Source organism: Odocoileus virginianus, chromosome 28 (genome assembly GCF_023699985.2).
Source record: "Odocoileus virginianus isolate 20LAN1187 ecotype Illinois chromosome 28, Ovbor_1.2, whole genome shotgun sequence".
Classification (NCBI taxonomy): Eukaryota; Metazoa; Chordata; class Mammalia; order Artiodactyla; family Cervidae; genus Odocoileus; species Odocoileus virginianus.
This window is the reverse complement of record NC_069701.1, coordinates 21663780-21686150: the sequence shown is the minus strand read 5'-3', so window position 1 is coordinate 21686150 and position 22371 is coordinate 21663780. Positions and strand designations below refer to the sequence as shown.

At 41.8% G+C, this 22371-nt stretch overlaps 1 protein-coding gene across 2 annotated transcripts in view; it reads left to right on the top strand.

Annotated features, from left to right (window-relative positions):
- Nucleotides 1-22371, top strand: part of NELL1 (neural EGFL like 1) — a 1003663-nt gene that overhangs the window by 264477 nt on the left and 716815 nt on the right. For both annotated transcript variants that reach the window (XM_070457287.1, XM_070457286.1), the window contains exons 10-11: nucleotides 11025-11098; nucleotides 17764-17863. In XM_070457287.1, the coding sequence (XP_070313388.1) occupies nucleotides 11025-11098; nucleotides 17764-17863 (174 nt within the window). The remainder of the gene's footprint in view (nucleotides 1-11024; nucleotides 11099-17763; nucleotides 17864-22371) is intronic.

Genomic DNA, 22371 nt, shown 5'->3' with positions numbered 1-22371 from the left:
CATTACAGTAGTTTTTGTTATACATTGAAAAATGTCTTCTTTTTATAGTTCATATGGTACATCCACTACTCTGGAGGGCTTACTCCAAGTTAATCGAAAAGAAACTTTCTTGTTTTTATTCCAAGCACTTTCGGAAGTCATGGATAGATCAAGGGTCCAGATGTTGAGATTATAGTTTGATTCCATGATGGATAGATAGTTTTTAGAATAATATGTATAGATTATTTTTCTATCTTGATGTATTCTATATAATAGCAGAGGAGTAAGTTGAGAATCTATTAGGGATTTGTTTAAAAACCATGATGTATTTTTAATCTATTATCTTGAGCTCCATGGATCTGTAAACACTGTCTCTTGGCAGATGTAATTTGGACATGGGCATAGGTGAGTCTTTCAGCTGTTGTGTGTCATTGTATATGTGAAGTCACAGAGAAGGGTAAAATAAAGATGAAAAATTACCCATAATGCCACCGCTTGAAAGCAAACACTTGAGATCATAGTGGATTTCATTTAAAAAAAATTTTTTTTTTGTGGACAGTTGAGTTCTTATTGTATAGATAATTTTAGCCTACTTTATTGATTTGCCATTATCACTTAAGTATATTTTTATGCTTTTAAAAACTGTATGACCTTCACTTTAAAGAGCTTCATAGTGTTCTACTGTTTGGTTTTGCATAACTTAATTATTCCCCAATTGTTGGGTAACAGATTGTTTCCCATTTTTCATTATTATAAATCATTATTCAATTTTGTGAGGCCACATTTTTGTATTTTATATTTTCTTTGAATTCTGTTAAGTAGAATTATTGGAGTAATTACTTAGCCTCCAACTAATAGAAATAAATGGAAAAAAAAAAGAAAAAAAAAAGAAAAAAAAAAGAATTATTGGGCCAAGAGACTGACATTTTCAAAATCTGGTGGCTCGGACAGTAGAGACTCTGGCTGCAGTGTGGGAGACCTGGGTTCAGTGCCTGGCTCAAGAAGATCTTTTGGAGAAGGGAATGGCTACCCACTCCCGTATTCTTGCCTGGAGAATTCCATAGACAGAGCAGCCTACTGGGCCACAGTCCATGTGGTTCCAAAGTATCAGACACGATTGAATGACTAACACCTTCACGTTCACTTTAACATATTTTGTGAGACCATATTTTTTATTTCACATTTTCCTTGAATTTTCCAAAGTAGATTATTGGGCCAAGAAACTGATGTTTTCAAAGTTCTTACTACATATCATCAGATTGTCCTCTCACTAGAAGTGTGTGGTATAGTCATTTTTCTTTAATTTGTTGGAGAGTTTTAAATTAAAAAAAAATCTTTTCAGCAAGCTTACCTGATTGTACCAAGATGCTGATAAATGAGCTAGCTAAACTATCAGTATGTTTTTTGCCTTAGTTTGGAATTGATAACCATTTAGCTAGGTAGTACAAATTTTCTCAGCAACTCTGATCAGTAGTTTAAGATGTTTAATAAGATGGTAATTCAAATAAATGATTAAGAACACTACTAAGTTATCATATGCACCCAGCAATTCCACTCCTGGGTGCAAATATATATGTAAAGAGTGTACTGCAGGGTGCAAATATATATATATATATGTTAATGTTTATATATATAATACATATTATTATATATAATATATTATATATATATATATTATATATATAAAGGATGAAAACTCTAATTCAAAAATACACAGAAGTTTTCAGATATCTCCACATTAGATCAAGGATGGAAAATACTTCCTTTAGTTGTCCCTTTCAGATAAAATTTCCTAAGCTCCTCTCTGGATTTGGGTGGGGTAGTGTCCTAGGGTCTCTAAGAAAAAGCACTGATTTGGTTCAGGAGCTGATACATGAAAGCAGATTGTTTCATCTGCTCACTTACCAAAGGTTCATCCTCTTGTCATGGCTTCAGGAGCTGCAGCGCTTACAGATGAGGGCATCCATGTGGAAGCAGGAAAGAACTTGGTCTAAGTGTTCATATCTCAACTCATTGCCTGAAAAAAGTACTTTGTCCTTTTGTTGTGATTAACAGGCCCAACAAATCAGGCCATCTCCAAGACCAAGTTTTCATAATTCCTGATATTAGGCTCTTCATCTTTTTGGAATGCATCAAGGTAAACTCCAGAGAGCCTTCTAGATTCCTTAGCTGTGGGCATGGAAGTCCAGAAAGTGGTGCAGGAGTTTCATCCCTCAACATTCCTTGGGTGTCTGCTCTAATCAAGGAATTGGACATACCTACCTACTCATTAGAATCACCCTAGTGAACTTCTTGAGATACCTTCTTGAGGGTCCTAGGGACCCACTCTGACCTACTAAATCAGAATCTCTGGGCAGTGGTGTCCTAGAATCTTTTATGTGTGTGTGGTTAACTTTTTCAGAGTATAGTTGTTTTATAGTGTTGTCTTTCTACCACACAGCAGAATGAATCAGCCATATATATATATGTATATCAGCCATTGTGTTGATGTCTTTTGCAGCCCCTCGATATATATCCTCTCCCTTTTGGAGTTTCTCCCAATTCAGATCCCCACAGTGCGTCAAGCAGAGTTCCCTGGGCCCAATGTTCATTGCAGCACTGTTTACAATATCCAGGACATGGAAGCAACCTCAATGGCCATCAACAGAGGGACAGACAAAGAAGGTGTGGTCCATATGCACAATGAAATATTACTCGGTTGTACAAAGAAATGAAATTGGATCATTTGTAGAGATGTGGATGGACCTGAAAAGTGTCATATAGCATGAAGTAAGAATCGGTATTCTTTTGGATAGATTTGGGGGAGCTATCAGAGATGAGAGAGAAGGGAAAGGATGGAGAGGAAATCTTGGGCTTTCCACGACAGTATTTGAAAGGAAAAGAAGTGGTAGAAGGAGAGGGAGATAGTCTATTTGATAGTAGAGGGTTTCTGTGGGTAAGAAGTAGAAATAAGCTGCAAGGGTGTTTCAGGGGATGAATGATGATGTTCATATTTCATTGAATTCCTTTAGTCATCCTTATTGAAGTTCTTCTCCCACCTCTGTTCTTATCTCTGGGCACAGCAGTGGGGAAAAGTGGATCATTCATTCTATGTCAGACACTGTGTTAAGCCTTCTTATGGTCATTAATTCATGTAATTCTTCCAACAACCCCAGGGCATTGGCTCCACTATGATTCCTATCTTAGAGATGAGGAGGTGAAACCCAGAGAGGAGGACTAACTTTTCCAAGGTCTCTCAGCCTTGGCTGAACAAAATAAAACTCAGGTCATCTGGCTCCAGAGCTAATGCTTTTAACTGTCTCCTCTACTGCATGCTATCCAGGTAGATATTTGCACCATCTCATTATAGGAGTATTGTGCAGCATGCATGCTATGTGAAATGCAGAGGTGGCACAGGGAAGGCACAGCTGAGTAGGGTATGGAGAGATGAATAGGAGTTTGCCACGTGGACAAAGTAGGTAAGAACACACTGCCAAAGGGGATTGCAGATACAGAATCATGAAGTAATCACAGCATTTCTCTTGGGGCTCAAAAGCAAGATTTTGAAGCAGGGTTGTGGCATAATCAAAGAAATGCTTTGACACAAGTCACTTCATGGGGAGAGCTGCAGACAGGGAGCTGAGTGTGGGATTCAGGCTTTCTGCAGGTAAAGGTGATGAAACCAGCTGACAGGCACTGCCTGGAGAGAGAAAAAGGAAGGGATCAATGTGAGTGATAGCCAAAGGACCTGGCCCATGGTAGGTACTCTGTAAGCATTTTTTTTGTTTTTTTTGAGATAACTGAATCAGAGACAGAGCATCTATAAGCCAGAATTTGCCAGGTTTTGAACAAGAGTGCACGGGAGACTCCTAGTATGATTAACAGAAATAAAGCAGGTGGAAGAAATGGTTTCAGAAATGTTGGAGATGCCCGAGAGAGAATAGGTTTGATGTGGGTGTCTTGCTCCGAGAAGCAGTATCTGAAGCCAGGTCTGTGAATAAGTAAGGTTGGCTCTTTGGGTGTTTAGACTTTGATCTGCCACTCTCCTTTAAAGTGCAACACGGAGTGTTGATTCTGATATTCTTAGCTGCCGAGTGCCAAGGGATGGTAGTGTGTGTGCAGGGTGCAAATATCTAAATAAAGACAGAGCAACCTCACATCTGCATCTGACAGGAGTGCCACGAGGTGCCTGTCAGTTGTTTAGTTGGTGTGCACCCAAATGGCAAAAAGTGTCCATGGACTGCACTAGGGAAATCAGGTTCGAATTTGAAGGGCCTGGTGTCTGGGTGCAAAAAGATACAGCTGCCTATTTCTCTAAACCCCCAGTACATTTGTTTCTGACATCATGAAGAAATGTGTGTTGGTGCGGGGTTTCAATTTCATGGTCAGACACTGTGAAATAGTCTTGTTTGCATGTCCCCAGTGTGGTGTGAAGGGCTTCAGGTATCCATTTACATTTCCACTCATACCAAGAGCTGTTGGAACGGAGTCCCAAATGCCCCAGCCACAGGCATTGGAGCCTGACTCACCTTCTGTTTGAATTTCCTCAGACATCAAAAATAAGCCTTTTGGCGGTAGGTCAAGAGGTTGGATAGTGAGGACTGATGTTAGGGATACAGCAGGGGAAGGAGTGGCACCATCAGAGAAGTGGGCAAAGATGAGAAAGCAGGGGAAATTCTCGTGACCTCAGTGGTGATGCTGAACTGTCCTAAGCTAATTCCGTAGATACTTTTTGATATCATAATCATGTACACATCTTGTGTTGGTGCCAAGGTTGTGAATGGCTGAAGCACATCAGCCATCCTGTCTTTTGCAGCCCCTTTATGTGAGGATGGTGGCTAAACGGTAAAGAACATGCCTGCCAAGCAGGAGACTTGGGCTTGATCCCTGGGTCAAGAAGATCCCCTGGAAAAGGAAATGGCAACCCACTCCAGTATTCTCACCTGGAAAATCCCATGGACATTGGAGCCTGGCAGGCTACAGTCTGTGGAGTGGCAGAGTCATACATGACTTAGCAGGCATGCACATGTATATGTGAAGACAGGAAGTTCAGTGGATACTTAGTTTTTACACCAGATCTGTAAATTTGAGGGATGGATGTGTCCCCCTGTGTGGTTTGAATGTGAAATGTGAACACTCCTGTGTTCAGGTCGAAGATCTGGGATGAGTGTCGATTAGAGGACAAGAGAAATCAGGCGAATGTCTTCAGGCAGGGCAGCAAGTGTGATCATAGCATCGTGGGGGTGGCAAGGTGCAAAATGAGAAGGGAGGTCTTGTCTTTGTGTCCCAGCCTGGGCCAAGGAGCAGATGGCAGGTTTGACAGCAGTGTATTTAGCACAACTGTCACTCTGGAGTGAGCCATCTTGCCAAGTTGGCAGCAGCTGCGTTTGGGAGCGTGGGAGTTTATTAGGCAGGAATTTCAGGCCCTTGAAAGTGTGGTCTCCCCATGTAAGCACATTTGGGAATCCATATCCTCGTTAGGACCAATGAGTCAGAGGCAACTGATTTATCTAGAAAATTGAGGCATAAAAGATGTTCAGGGATAATTGTTTTAATGAGGCAAGGAAGGGAGTTATCTAGAAAATTGTATTGGTTTTCTACTTTGTAGTTGGTTTTGCTCTGAAAACCTTAGTATCTGTTTTTAATGTTTGGAATAGCATTGAATAGCAGGAAGAACTCTCATCTAGGAACCAGCAAATGCCTCTTTTTTTGCTACTTAGGAGGCTCATTAATTCTAAAATTATTGTTACTAACATTAAGCCCAGAGAGGCATGGAGCTTGGGGCTAGGGATAAAATTATGAATAGACATAGATCCTACCCTCATTGGGGCAACAGAGATAAAATGCGATATATGTTCTGTTAGGGCGAGGTCCAGGGTACCAGAGAAGCACAGGATGAGGATGGTTCTCCAGTGCTTGAGGTTAAAAAAAATAAAAACTTCTTAGGGGGATGTCAGGATTAAGGTGAAATTGATGGGTGTATAGGACGGAAGGTTACCAGCAACGGGTGCATGGGACTGCATGCTCTGGAGAAGAAAGCAGTGTGTGCACATCCCGAAACAAAAGAGAGCATGGCTGGAGTCTCAGTGGAGGTGGAGTGTTTGGCAGTTTCAGAGGGAGGGTGAGTGAGAAGGAATTGGTGAAACCTAAGGGATAAGCAGGAATTGTAGGGATGGCCTTGCATGCTGCCTTCAGGAATTTGAATTAAATTCTGAGGGCGTGAGCAGTTTGTAGTGACTTTGAAGCAGAGCCTTCTATTTGTACTTAAAATATGTCTGATGGTTGTATGGGGAAGAACTGGGTAAGATTAGACCAGAACATGGAAGACAAGTTAGGAAGTTTTCTACTCCACTAAAGAGGAGCGATGGTTTGAGTGAAAATGATAGCTGGGGGCAGGTGATGGGGATGGAGAGAAGTTGGTTGACTTGAGAAACTTGAAGAGGAGGCCTGGCTGGGATTTGAATACTGATTGGACATGGGGTTGAGGAAATAGAGGGGTTTGAAGGACCCCATGTCATGGGGTGTGGGTGGGGAGCTGGGGTGGATACTAATGCCATTCACTGAATGCAGATACTAGAGACACACAGATTTGAGTCAGATATGCGTTGTTGCAGGGCAAGTTCTTAGAGGAAACAGACTCTGAAATGGAGATTTGGTTGTACTTTATTAGGAAGTTCAAGATCAGTTCTAGGGTGGGAGTGAGATAGTGAAAGAGACAGAATTGGGCATGAGAGGTTGAACTGCAGTGTAGTTACAACAAATGCCTCAGTCATTCCTCAAGAAGTTCTGGAGCTGGAAGACCTTTGGATTTTGCAATACCTTCATCAACCACCCATTGGATGTGGGCTGCCCTGGGAAGGGCTGTTGACTTTGCACAAGGGCACATCTGCAATCACTGTTCAGCTGAGAGCTGTTGGTCATCACCCATCATGACAGTTTCAGGAATGTGACCTTTGGCCATGGAGGGAGATCTGGGTTGCCTACCACAGTATCTGCTGTGGGATCACGATGTCAAGTAAAGTAATGTTTCTGAACTTTCCTCTTCCTGTGGTCAAAAGGAGTTGCATGAGTTGTTTGCTAAGGTGCCTACCTACCTGAACATTCCATGAGTCTGAAGATGGTAGAACTAAGAAACTATCAAATTGAATTTACCTATTTTTAACAGATATAGAAATGGAGGCTCTGAGAGATGTGGTGGTATTGATAAGACAGTGAATTAGTGGTGGAGATCTCTTAGAGTGCTTGTCTTCAGTTTTTCTTCTCCTGAGGAGTAGGGCTGGAAGGATCCTCATTGTGCAGGGGAGGGGGTATTGTTCACCCAGAATCTAACAGCCTGCTGGTAAGTAGCACTTGCTACAACACAAGGATGTTGCTTCCTTGTTCCTGTTGATGTGACTGGAGAATTTGACAGAGACACATTAGGATCATATAAAATTAAACATATTCTGCAGTTGCTTAAAAGTGGGTCAGCATTTATGCTTCTCTGTTAACTCTTCCCCAAGACCCATCTCTCCTCCCTCCCTTCCCTATTAGCCTGTTAAGCTCACCTTTCCAAAGGCAGTCTCTCAAGTGCATTGATAGAGCATTGTACAGACTTGTGTTTCTTTTCTTTTTTTTTTTCCCATTTATTTTTATTAGTTGGAGGCTAATTACTTTACATCATTGCAGTGGTTTTGGTCATACACTGAAATGAATTAGCCATGGATTTACATGTATTCCCCATCCCGGTCCCCTCTCCCACCTCTCTCTCCACCCGATCCCTCTGGGTCTTCCCAGTGCACCAGGCCCGAGCACTTGTCTCATGCACCCAACCTGGGCTGGTGATCTGTTTCACCCTAGATAATATACATGTTTTGATGCTGTTCTCTTGAAACATCCCACCCTCGCCTTCTCCCAGAGTCCACAAGTCTGTTCTATACATCTGAGTCTCTTTTTCTGTTTTGCATATAGGGTTATTGTTACCATCTTTCTAAATTCCATATATATGTGTTAGTATACTGTAATGGTCTTTATCTCTCTGGCTTACTTCGCTCTGTGTAATGGGCTCCAGTTTCATCCATCTCATTAGAACTGATTCAAATGAATTCTTTTTAATGGCTGAGTAATATTCCATGGTGTATATGTACCACAACTTCCTCATCCATTCGTCTGCTGATGGGCATCTGGGTTGCTTCCATGTCCTGGCTATTATAAACAGTGCTGCGATGAACATTGGGGTGCACGTGTCTCTTTCAGATCTGGTTTCCTCGGTGTGTATGCCCAGAAGTGGGATTGCTGGGTCATATGGCAGTTCTATTTCCAGCTTTTTAAGAAATCTCCACACTGTTTTCCATAGCGGCTGTACTAATTTGCATTCCCACCAACAGTGTAAGAGGGTTCCCTTTTCTCCACACCCTCTCCAGCATTTATTGCTTGTAGACTTTTGGATAGCAGCCATCCTGACTGGCGTGTAATGGTACCTCATTGTGGTTTTGATTTGCATTTCTCTGATAATGAGTGATGTTGAGTATCTTTTCATGTGTTTTTTTGCCATCTGTATGTCTTCCTTGGAGAAATGTCTGTTTAGTTCTTTGGCCCATATTTTGATTGGGTCATTTATTTTTCTGGAGTTGAGCTGGAGGAGTTGCTTGTATATTTTTGAGATTAATCCTTTGTCTGTTGCTTCATTTGCTATTATTTTCTCCCAATCTGAGGGCTGTCTTTTCACCTTGCTTATAGTTTCCTTTGTTGTGCAAAAGCTTTTAAGTTTCATTAGGTCCCATTTGTTTATTTTTGCTTTTATTTCTAATATTCTGGGATGTGGGTCATAGAGGATCCTGCTGTGATTTATGTTGGAGAGTGTTTTGCCTATGTTCTCCTCTATGATTTTGATAGTTTCTGGTCTTACATTTAGATCTTTAATCCATTTTGAGTTTATTTTTGTGTATGGTGTTAGAAAGTGTTCTAGTTTCATTCTTTTACAGGTGGTTGACCAGTTTTCCCAACACCACTTGTTAAAGAGGTTGTCTTTTTTCCATTGTATATCCTTGCCTCCTTTGTCGAAGATAAGGTGACCATAGGTTCGTGGATTTATCTCTGGGCTTTCTATTCTGTTCCATTGATCTATATTTCTGTCTTTGTGCCAGTACCATACTGTCTTGATGACTGTGGCTTTGTAGTAGAGTCTGAAGTCAGGCAGGTTGATTCCTCCAGTTCCATTCTTCTTTCTCAAGGTTACTTTGGCTATTCGAGGTTTTTTTGTATTTCCATACATATTGTGAAATTATTTGTTCTAGTTCTGTGAAAATACTGTTGGTAGTTTGATAGGGATTACATTGAATCTATAGATTGCTTTGGGTAATATAGCCATTTTGACAATATTGATTTTTCCAATCCATGAACACGGTATATTTCTCCATCTGTTTGTGTCCTCTTTGATTTCTTTCATCAGTGTTTTATAGTTTTCTATGTATAGGTCTTTTGTTTCTTTAGGAAGATATACTCCTAAGTATTTTATTCTTTTTGTTGCAATGGTGAATGGTATTGTTTCCTTAATTTCTCTTTCTGTTTTCTCATTGTTAGTGTATAGGAATGCAAGAGATTTCTGTGTGTTAATTTTATATCCTGCAACTTTACTGTATTCGTTGATTAGCTCTAGTAATTTTCTGGTAGAGTCTTTAGGGTTTTCTATGTAGAAGATCATGTCATCTGCAAACAGAGAGAGTTTCACTTCTTCTTTTCCTATCTGGATTCCTTTTACTTCTTTTTCTGCCCTGATTGCTGTGGCCAACACTTGCAAAACTATGTTGAATAGTAGTGGTGAGAGTGGGCACCCTTGTCTTGTTCCTGATTTCAGGGGAAATGCTTTCAATTTTTCACCATTGAGGGTGATGCTTGCTGTGGGTTTGTCATATATAGCTTTTGTTATGTTGAGGTATGTTCCTTCTATTCCTGCTTTCTGGAGAGTCTTAATCATAAATGGATGTTGAATTTTGTCAAAGGCTTTTTCTGCATCTATTGAGATAATCCTATGGTTTTTATCTTTCAATTTGTTAATGTGGTGTATTACATTGATTGATTTGTGGATATTAAAGAATCCTTGCATTCCTGGGATAAAGCCCACTTGGTCATCGTGTATGACAAAGGCTTCTTCTAGAGCTGTATTTCCTCTTGTTAACCAAACGCAAACAACATCCTCAGAGTATGGTTCCCCCCAAACCAACTTGCTTCTCAGTCTGTAATAATTTTGTCCACCTCTGTCCTTTCCAGCAGCATCCCTTAAGACATCTGGCCAGGAGTGTTTCCTTCACCTGGCTGGGGGTGGTGGGCTCCTTCTCACAGGGCCAAGAGCAAGATCCTCGGAGACGCAGTCCGCTGCGATCTGCTGCAGCCCGCGAGCTCGCGGCGGCACCTACCGGGGCCGCCTCCTCGCCGCCCGCCGCTGCCCGGGGCTGCCCATCGGCCCGGACCCTGCCCGCGCCGGGCTCCGGCGGGAGGCGGCCGGGACCCACCGGCTACGGCTGGAGCAATCGGCCTGCGCTCGAGCGAGCGAGCGAGCGGGCGGGCGGTCGGCTGTGTTTCTTTTCTGAGTTTCTTGGGAACAGATAAGCTGAAGACATGTGCTTTGTATGATTACAAAAGGGAAAAATGTGTTCTTCTGCATAGTGACTGAGGTCGTGATGAATGGAATGTATGTGAGTTCCTTTTCACCCAGTCACTCATTTTATGGCTGGAGTAGCTGAATCAAAGCTACAGCTTTTGTACTCCATGGTGATGACAACCATTTCTTCCTTGTTTTAACACTGACCTCAGCAATTCGTTCTTTAGTCCTTTAGCAGCTGCAGCAAGGAAATAGTTGTATAATCCTGGTGTGGAGGACTCATGGCAAACATAATCCAGATGACAGTCTGATAGGGGATTCAGCAGTTATTCCCATACTACTTCCATGTCTTGCTCTAGACATGTACAGAGAATTGTGTTGCTTAGAGTATTTATGTTCTGTGGACTCTCATGGAGTTGGACAGTGCCTTGGAGGTCATTTTGTTACATAGTATGTCTACCTGACCTGCTTTTCTGTTTTATTACAGCAAAATGTATCTATGGAGGAAAAGTCCTCGCAGAAGGCCAGCGGATTTTAAGCAAGAGCTGTCGGGAATGCAGAGTAAGTTTCAATCTTATGGTTCCCATTACTTGTTGGGAAGGAGATGTGGGCTTTAGGTAGGGTTCTGAGATGGAGCATATTGGCCCAAGGCGGGGAAAGACTCTCATTGGGCTGGCGTCCAGGATGGGGAGTTCTCAGCCACTGTCATTGTGTGGTTAGCCTGTGGTCAGCTGTGGATCACGTGGTCTTGGGAAAGATGGTCAGGGAAGGAAGTGAGAAGGGGAAGGGATCTAGCAGCTACCGTGAGTCAGAGAGCTTGTCTGCTGGCTCTGGGGAAAGGTTTTGATTAGGTGTTGGGGCAGTTAGTCTGTGATACGAGCTGTGGATAGTGCTACCTCTACTTCTAAGTGTCTGAGACAGTGTTCGAAAATGCCTGTCTCCTGCCTGCCCCCTCTCATGTATTCCTCGAGGTTAGTTTTGTGGAACCATAGATCTCATTCAGTAAATCATTCAACAAACATGCAGTGAGCAAGTGCTGCTTATCGGCATGCTGTTAGATTCTGGTTGAACAACAGTGAACAAAGCAAAGCCCTTGTCTTTAGAGAATTTTCAGTCTGGTGGGGAGATAGGCAGTAAAATATAAACAAATAGATATACAAGATACAACTGAGCCTTGAACAACACATGTTTGAACTGTTAGGGTCCACTTTTCAGTAGTAAATACTGTGATGCTACACTATCTGTGCTTGATTGAATTCCTGGATGCAGAACCATGGATACACAGATACAGAGGGTTGACTATAAATTATGTGTCAATTTTAGACAGTGTGGAGGGTTGGTGTCTCTGACTCCTGCATTGTTCAAGGGTCAACTCTGATGTCAAATTCTATAAAGATACAGAGCAGGTTAAAGGGAGAGAGAGCTTTGAAGTGGGCATGTGTGGTCTGGGAAGACCTCTCTGAGGAGGTCTGCTGGATGAAGGTGGGGGCTAGCCAGGCAGTTACTTGGGTGAGATGCTGTCCTAGATTGTGGGAGTGAGAGACGGAGGGAAAGATGGGCGAGAGGGGAGCGGATGCAAGGTGGTGCCTTCCCGAGCAGCCGCAGCCCCACAGCGAGGCATGGCTGGTTCTGTGGGGCATCTTCAGGGAGGCTGGCTGGAACCACATGTCTCAGAATAGACCCGCTTTCCACGCATTTCATTTGCGTTTTGTCACATTTACGGCATTTCATTGGCTTTTTGTCATATCGCTGGCAAAAAGAAAGGGATGTATTTGAAAGGTTGAGGAGAGGGAGGCATTTAGAGACCCACAGAAACTCTTGGGGAGCTCAAATCTAGTTCTTTATTGGGAGTTTCCGGGGTGGCGGGGGAGGCTCTTTCCTATGTCCTGTCTCTCACTGACCAGACTCTACCTCAGGGGCTAAGTCCCTTGAACTTCCCTATTGTGTTTTCCATTCACACTCTGGGAATGGCAGCGATTCCGAGGGCCAAGGCCGTCTGGTGGGTGTGCAGCTGTGGTCCTTCTGGGACAGTGGGCTCCGTGTGGGGGCCTCCTTAGTCTGCAGCAGAGGCAAGGACGGTGCGACACAGTGAGGGCTCTGTGGTGTCTCAGTCAGCCATGGAAGCTTCCAGATCTAGGGGTGGGTGGGTGGGCCCTGACCTGGGGCTGATACCTTACCATGTGGGTGTTGAGTGGATCAGATGAGATAAAGCATGTGATGAGCTTGGCTGGAGCAAAGTAAGCCCTCAACACATGTGAGCTCTTCTTATTCCACATGACCGTACATGTCCGTCCTGAATAGCAGACGTATGTCACATTCTCGGTAGATTGCCTCACTTTGCGGGGACAGAAGATGATTTAGATTCTAACACCCTGACGTTTTTTTCCCCCTCAAGGGAAGCTGGGATGACTAGAGCAATTTTACCCACTCAGCTGATGGTCCCAGTATCCAGCCTGTGGCTGTCACTCACAGCCAGCAGCCCCCTTCACATATTGCGCACAAGTAGTGGGTGATCTTGACAAGGGTCATAAGTGTGATTCAGTCTCTGTTATCATCAGAGAGACTCAGAGCAGACACTGTTGGAGACCTTTCGAAGAGACAGGTGTGGATTTAAATGCCAGTGTACTGGATAGGCACTTACCATTGTGATTCACACATTGTAGGTGTTCACCCTGCTCCGCTTCATCTTTTACTGCTTTTTGCTTTGTTATTTTTGTTCTACAACTTAGGAAGAAGTTGGGGCAGACAGGTTATTCTCTTTGCACATGTGGTATATGTGCATGTGAATGGTTTCGTCCTCTATTAAAAAGCCATGGCTTTCTTCATATATTGTCTTTCTGTCGTTATCTACTACATAAGTACGCACTAAGAGAAGCATCACTGACAATTACACTTAACATCTCCTGGGTACTTAGTATTTTCTAAACACTATTTAAAACCTTTGAAACTTTATTTAACAAAACTTCATAATAACCCTATGGGGTGGGTAGCATTGTCGTTCCCACTTTACAGATGAGGAAATTGAGGCACATGGGAGCAAAGTCCCATAGCTAGTAAGGGAACCAGCTGGGTTCTCAACCTGTGTGGTCTGAATCTCCAGGCTCCTCTCTTAGCCTCTCTGTTCCTAGTCCTGATGGTGTTGGATTTACTTGGAAGTAATTCTCATTTTTGAATTGTAAAAAAGTAGATTTAGAAAGATTGAATGATCACTTTTCAGTCTATTTGAGAATACCAGATTGGTCAGGCTATGGCTCATTCATTCCCTTGATAAAGGGTAGCATTTATAAAAGGCCAGAGAAGAGCTTTGGGACACATTTAATGGATGTTGTCAAGAGGGAGAGAGGGCGATGGGTCTAGGAGGGGAGTGCCTCCGGTCTCTCTCAGACAGCCTTTTGCAAGATTTAAGCCCTAATGCCCTAAGGTACCTGTTGTATGTGATGAATTAACTTCTTTCCTAGACATCTAAAATGGTACTGTGTCAGTGGTATCCTTGGGAGAATTGAGCAAATAATTACTCAAATAATTTCTTGTGTTCTGTGGTTCAAATGCAGATCCCTAGTTGACAAAAGGCTGCCTGGCACTCCATGCATTTCATTTTCCTGGGATCATTTCAAAGCTTCAGCACTACCAGTTAGATAAGAAACTAAGTTTTGTTTTAAAGATTTTCACCAAGTGATTTCAGAAGTTAACATACTGTGTTTGTTTGTTTTTTTCCCCTGTTTTTTTTTTAAATCAAGATGAATAATCTCTCCTAGCAATCTCAGTCAGCTTTGTGCAGTATTGCCCTAAAACACTTTTTAGGCTAGTAAAAGTTTTTTTTTTTTTTTTCCCCTTAAAGATGTGAGTTCTGTATGTTATTAGAAATTCAAGTTTAAGCATAGTTATTAGTAAAGAGCTTGGAAGTGTTTATATTTGATCAGTGACATGGTGACAGTCACTCTAAATGAGAAAGAATGGATGAATTATATTTCCCCACCAATGCTGAGTTGCAAAGGTCATAAAATAACCTACTGCAATCAGGAGGATTTATTTATTAATCAGATGCTTATTAGAGTATGAAAATAAAGTTAAAGGTGTATACCAAATTGTGTGACTGAACTGAATGGATTTGGTGGCACTTATGTTACTAGAGTCACAGTGCATATTATTTTCAAATTCAAGCAAAGGGTTTTTATCTCTATTTGAACATTTGGAACTATGATCTTACTCATTAAATACATGAAAGGTTTTTTTGGAATTGTTGACTGATTTAATCAGCAGTCAAAGCAAATTTTTATATATAAAAAATAACCTTTCATGAGTGATTATTTTTAAAAAGCCTCTGTAGCAGTTTTAATATGGCTTTTTAAAATAAAAGCAAATATATACTCAAGATATAAAATTTGGAACTTGGAGGAAGGATGTATAAGAAAGTAAAAGAAAATCACTCCAGAATCTCATCACCTATAGATAATCTCTTTTAACAGTTTAATTTTTCGACAGCTGAGAGTGAAATTTATCTTACCGTCTTAGTTTAGATTCAGCCAGAAGCAGACCCTGAGCTCAGGATTAAGTACAAGCGATTTATTAAGGCAGTGCTCCTGGGAGGAAGCAATAAGGGTGTGGGGGATTCAGGCTAGGGCAGGCAGGAAATTCAGCAAAGGTGCAATTTTAGGTGAAAGGTTAGAGGCACCCTGATTCTTGTGGGGTTCTGGAGTGTAAATGTTGCCCCAGCCATTGTCTCCCTCTGAAGTAAAGAGCCTCCAGTGGCTTTGGGCTGTGGGGGTTGAGGATGTGGAACTTGGAGGTAACTTCTGGCTCCCTGCGAAGAGGCTCCAGTGCCCTCAGGGACCCTCTGAGGGTTGAGAGATGAGCCGAGGCGAGGAATGGGCACGGTGAACTGATTAAACGGATCCAGCAGAGTTTGCCGTTCTTGTCTGTGCAAGGAGGCGGTGCGTCCATGCTCAGGGTCCCCGTGGACTTCAGCCCGCCAGGCTCCTCTGTCCCTGGGATTTTCCAGGCAAGAATACTGGAGTGGGTTGCCATTTCTTCCGCCAGGGAGTCTTCCTGACCCAGGGGTCAAACCTTTGTCTCCTGCATTGGCAGGTGTGTTCTTCACCATTGAGCCCCCAGGGAAGGCAGTAGATAATGAATAGATATATTAAGATTGAGGGATGGAAGTAGGGGCAACAATGGTACATGCTTAAGTGTTGTGTTTTTCCTTGCATTTAACTCAGTGCTGCTGATAGCAAGGTTATTAACATCTGTTGGCTTGTAACAGTTGATTTGACTCCCTGTTGTAGAAACTGAGGTAGAACTGGCAGACAACCTGCCTTTAGACTGGTGCTGGCTGTTGAGGCCGGGTGTGATCCAGCGTGGCCTGGGTTGAAGGGCGAGAACGGAATAGAGCTGAAATGGGGACTATGATTGAATAGCAGGGTTGATTCTCAGAATCTTAGGGCCAATTTTAAGACAGGAGAAAAACATGAGGTCTAGATGCCTTGGGACAGGTCAAGAAATGAAGAGGAAAAGGGTCAAAGGACACCAGAAGGAGTAGTAGAGGTTGGGCTGCCTGGGCTGAAATTTATGAGAAAGGAGAGGAAACCATGGTGCCGGTAATCCATATGATCAGTTCTTGGGAATTAAAATTTAGATTTGACATTTAAAGTTATGTTTATGTTCATATTTTAGAGTTGATGTGCCTGATAGAATGGATGTTCCTGCCAAACCCCAGGGAATTCTGGGGCCACTGGAATGACAGTCATCTCTTGGAGATAGAAAACTCAGAATCCGCCCCATTCTTTCTGGTGGCTCAGCACCATCTTATTCTCCCCATCTGTGTTGAGAATTACCTTTTGGCCTTAAATGAGACCCACCCTTCTTGAGCTGCTTCTTGGTTGACTTAACCATGCTTTTAAGAATGGGACAACAAAAAATAACGGAATATTTTAGATTAAATAAGGGACTCTCAAATCCTGCCTTTTAGAGTAATTATTGAAGTAATTTTAAATATTCAGAGTGAAACTAAATATAGATACTAGTGATGTCAACAAAGAGGACCTTTGTTGAAATAGGGTCATAAGATGCACCTGCCAGATATTTAAAATTTTTTTGTAAGTGGTTTTATTTATTTCTAGGGAGAATCTAGTGTTCATCTAACTGACCCACTTTCAGTTCAATACCTGTATACTTTGATTCTTGTCTGTTTCTTCTGCTGGGAAACTGTTTTCTTTCTTATTCCGTTATTTAGGTCCTTCAAATGTGGCATCTTCTTCATAATTTCTTCCCACTTTGGTAGAATTAATTATTCTCCTATGATGTATTTGTTGTTCTTGTTCAGTCACTAATGTGTCCAACTTTTTGCTACCCCATGGACTATAGCACACCAGGCTCCTCTGTCCTTCACCATCTCTTTCTGGAGTTTGCTCAAATTCATGTCCATTGAGCTAGTGATGCTATCTAACCATCTCATCTTCTGTCTCCCCCTTCTTGTTTTGCCTTCCATCTTTCCCAGCATCAGGGTCTTTTCCAATAAGTCAATTCTTTGTATTAGGTGGCCAAAGTATTGGAGCTTCAGCTACAGTCCTTGCAGTGAATATTCATGGTTGATTTCCTTTAATATTGAGTAAATGATACATTGCCATACTGTGATTAGAGCACTTTTTTTTTCCTTTAGGACTTAATGTATTTTATTATGGTTTCTAGTTTAAGTTTTTATCGAGGGCAAGAATGATGTCTTCTTCATCTTTCGGTTCACAGTGCTTGTGATCCAGTGCAGCCTTGAAACTGTCTCATAAAAGCTCATGAGAGCTTCCAACTTTGTAATCAGTGATGTAGTGTTAGTGGTTCACACTGTCAGGGTGTTTATATGACAGAAATCAGCCAATGCTAACTTTAGTGTTCCCCCATCCAACAGTCAGTTGTTGGAAGTTTATCAGCTCTGCCTTGTCAGTGGCATTCTGCTACACAGAAGATACTCAGCAACCATTTGTTAAAATGGAAACAAAAGAAACCCCACCTCATTTGTTGAAATTGAGGCTGTTTTGTTATAGAAAGGGAAATTTGCCTTCTCTTCCAGGAGTCTTATCAATGTAATTTGTGACTTTGCATTATGGTAGAATTCCTGCGAGTACTGTTAATTATTGTAGGTTGTTATCACCACAGGCTTTTAACAATGAGCATTATATGTTTGGATCATCAACTCAAAATATGAACATTTTTTTGTTTCCTGATTATTTGGCTTGCAGGGTGGAGTTTTAGTAAAAATTACGGAAGCATGCCCTCTTTTGAACTGCTCAGAAAAGGATCACATTCTCCCGGAGAATCAGTGCTGCAGTGTCTGCAGAGGTAAGAGGGCTTGGCGATGGGGCTTTGGGTGGAGGTGGGTTTGGGGGGAAGTTTTAATGACTAGTGTGATTATTATAATAACATGGGTCCAAAACTCTGCTGCTCAGAGATGTATTTATCCTATTTATTGCCCTTGGTTATAGTCTTATCAGTTGAAAAAGGAGGATATAATCTATGTGCTTCATAGGATGGTTGTGGGGATTAAATAGGGTAATGCATAAGCAGCGAGCATTATGACTAGCACATGATAAATATTCAATAAATGATGGTTCCTACAATGATAACATTTCCTGTAATAATGGCTATTATTAATAACTATTATCATTATTATTACATTTCCCTCATGAGTGGGTTTGGAAAGCATTCTTTTAAGCTTTTTCCATGGGCTAATTCCCTTTTCTGCCAGAGGGTGACATATACTGAGTCCTTAGTCATAGATTTATATACAACTTTACTTCCTGCAAGGAAAGTAGGCTTCAACTAAGTAACACTTAACCGCTAATTAATTCTTGAGCAGAAATGGTTTTCCTTTCTCTTGATGGAATTCTTCTCTTTTCCAAATTTATTCTTATTTCTTCAAATCAACTGAATCAAATATTACTTCCTCTCTGAAACGTCTCACCCAGGAAGAATTAAATAGATTAGTAGAATCTAAAATGTATTCAAATCTTACAAAACAAGTCCAGTTAAACTAATAGCTTTTATTTTGAACTTCTACCCACCACAAAGTCTTCTCCACATTCTCACATATCCAGTGAGACATATTACAGTCTTTTTGATTTACCTCAGAAGTTTCTAGAGTTAAGAACCCAGGAGCATAGCAGTTTAGTTCAGGTTGTATCATATTTTACTTTTTTACATCTTTTCTCTAGCATGAGCATTGACAGATAGTTTCTGCAAAGGGCCACAGGTTTTGGTGGGGGTCAGAAGGTTTCCATAGCAACCACTCATCCCTGCTCTTGTATTGCCAAAGCAGCATAGGCAATGTGCGTGCTCAGTTGCTCAGTTGTGTCCAAATCTTTGCGACTCCAGGGACTGTAGCCCACCAATCTCGTTGTCCGTGGGATTCTCCAGGCAAGATTACTGAAGTGGGTTGCCATTCCCTCCTCCAGGGGATCTTCCTGACCCAGGGGTTGAACCCATGACTCCTGCATCTCAGGTAGATTCTTTACTGCTGAGCCACTAGGCAATGGGTAAATACACAATTTAGTGGTTGTGTTTCATTAAATGTTTATTTTGAGAAATAGGTGGCAGCTCGTCATTTGCTGACTCCTCCTCTAGTTCCTTCTGATATCTGATCATGGCATGTTTTCAGCTGAGGCTGAAATTTCTCTTTGTGGTTAGTCATAAGAGAGTTATCTTTTGGTAAAATTCCCAGGAAACCTTAATACACGGACAGCCATGAACGGCTGTTAGAATTCGTGGTGTGCCATCAGAGGATCTCCTCTGATTTATCTGCTTTCTTGCCTACATGTGTATTTGCAGCTGGGATGCTTTAGAAAGACTAAAGATTGACTGGAAATTTCAGAGGGATACATTTATTGGTAACTGATTGGGTTGTTAGGTAGCTCTTACAATTTAATGCAAAATCCATCACTTGCTATTTGTTGAGGTGCCAAGTGGGACCCCGTTTATGTAAATCCTTTTCTGATTTATGGTTTCATTAGAGCAGGCTCATTGATTATACCACAGAAAGTCAAGAAGATTTTCATTGCTCTGACCTAATTTACAATAGACCAAGTGCCGCTGCTTATGTTCACTCTTCGCAGAAAAGCAGATACTTTTTTTTTTGAACCAGTGAAGATGCTGAGAGAGATGACATCTCATTGAAAAGTTGACTCATTCAAGGCTCTCCTGGCTAGCGACCGGGTGGCTGACTCAGCTTTGAGGGAAAGTGGGAGGCAGGAGTAGGGCTTCCTAGATGAGATCATAGCCACAGCCAGTTTGTACAATTTAGGATTTTCTTCTTTCTCCCACCTGCTTCCTTCTCAGCCAGAATACTCTCAGCTCCTTTATTTGGCAGCTGATCGTGTTTTTTTTTGGAGATGTCTGCGTCTGCGAGTGAGGGAGTTATTTATGTCCCTTGACAAGTCTGTGTTTTAAAGGAACCAGAGCACTTCTTCAGAAAAGATAGGGTGGGGAGGCCTTTTTTCTGGGAGCAGGTTGAGTGAAACCATTTGGGCATACGGATTCTCTTAGGATTCTTCTACTTATGCCAGTCTCAGAATTCAGACCCTGGAATGAGAAAAGCATTATTTTTGACTGAAGCCCTTTTCAGCACCAGTTACTGTCATTAGCCCCTTCCCCACTGACCCATTACAAGAGAGGAACCCAGAACACTTCGTCCACTTGTACACATCCTTAGGCTTATTCTGCACTTTAGACAGAAAATGAAAAGGAGTTTTGGGCAGTGGGGTGTTCTTTTTCATAAAAATATAAAATTTATATGATGAACAAAAATTCATCCAGATGAGCTCAAATGTCCATTGTCTTGACCTGTGCTGCCCATGAATCTTACTGTCTCTTAATTTCAATTTTTTTTTCTTTTTTTTTTATTAGTTGGAGGCTAATTACTTTACAACATTGCAGTGGTTTTTGTCATACATTGAAATGTCTTAATTTCAATGTATTTCCCAAGAGCATCCTTGGAAGTAGCCTAAGGTTCTCTCACAATACTCTGGGAAATATTTTTCCCCTTTGACTTCTGTTTGTCTTTTACCTTTTCCTCTGTGTTCTTGTTTCTGTGTGGAGTCTTGGAATATAAATAGGGTGTGGCGGGGGGGGGGGGGACAGGGCGGTTGGACAATTTTGCTTCTGACAAGATGAGGAAAGCCTGGTGGGCCTCTTCGAAGGCATGTTATTCAGTTCTCCTCTCCCCGCTCCTCCTTGCCCCTCTCAAAAACAGAAAGGAATGAAAAGGTGAGAAACATTCAATTTCTATGTAAAGTCATTTCTGTCCTGCATATGGAAGGGCTGTTCCATTTGCTTTGTGGATTGAAAGAGTCTTTTGATTGGCAGGTAGTGAGCAAGCAGAGAGCTGGGACTCCCGTGACCTGAAATTGGTATTTCAGGGTTGAGCACATTGGTGTGGTGTGATTTCAACTGTGTGGTTTCTGCCACTCTGATGGTACTGATTACAGACACAGACGTGGCTATTCCCTCTTTCAAAACCTGCACTGAAGGCCCTTCAATTAGCATATTTATCATCGCTCTCTGTCTTACTAGGAATGTCAGGTCATTAGTCTGAGGGAAATCACCGCTCAGTAACATTCCTCAGAAGTCTGAGTCAAAACCTTTCTCATGCCTGTTTGGAGACTGAAGTTCTCCAAGGTTTATTTTCATTAGGCTTGGACTGAAATTTGAGAAGGCAGAGAGGGTATTTTTCCTTTCTGACCTCCCCCCCAGCCGCTGCCCCAGTTGACTGATTAAATCAAATCCATAAAGCTATCCAACTTTTAAAAAATAATGCTTGTTTTAATGACCACATTTTATGAATTGTTTCTGTAATTGTAGGAGAAAAGAGAGGGATGAAGATATGTTCATACCATTTAGAATAAGCCTGTCATTTTCACACCGATGACCTTGAATGAAATTACTTTTAGTACCAGTGTCGACTTTAAAAAACGCACAACATAAATGTTGCAATTTAAGTTTTATTTGGGGCAAAGTGAGGACTGCAGCCCAGAATGCAGCACCTCAGGTAACTCTGAGAATCTGCTCCAAAGAGGCAGGGTGGATAGGTCACTTCGTATGTGATTTTGGTGAAGGGGGAGTAAAATGCATATGTTTTTCTGGAAGGTTTCTACTAGTCTCATGAAGCTGTTTGCTAGTTATGAGAAACAGTCGTCACCATGAAGGATTTTAGTGCTTTTCTAGATATGAGGAGATACAAGAATTGGGCTCATTAATCGACTCCTGAAAGCATCTAACGATCTGAAGACCTGTCCTGTCAGTTGTTCCCAGGGCACAGAGTGCCTGATTTCTGCCCTCCGCCCTGAACTCCTTTCAGAGGGGGATGAAGGTCAGCAGCAGCAGCAGCACATGATCTAGTCCTTGTAGAGGTGGCTGGCAAGTGCCAATTTGTAGTTGACACCGGCTGAAGGCTTCGTCTCATCTGTGGAACAGTGTTAAGACTCATTCTGTAGACTTATAACTTGGTTCCTCAAGACATAACTTGTTGGCTTGATTATGAAGCATTTTTTCTTTAACTGAGTCATGTCTGTTTTTTTGTATAACAGTATGATGATACAGCTCTCCCCATCCCCTCACTTCTGTTCAAGGAGAATATAGTTTAACACTGAGTTTTTCTCTTTGGGGAGATCAGACCTAAGACCTTCCAGTTAAGAATAACAGACTTTGACTGATTTACATTGTTCATTGTATCAGCTGAACTGCTGTCTGGACTCGTTGCATGGACACCTTACCTCTTCAAACCTTGGGTCATGACAAATGCTGTAAATAATTTTTCTACCTTTTAAAGAAAAAGCAATCAGCTGGCATGTGGTTAA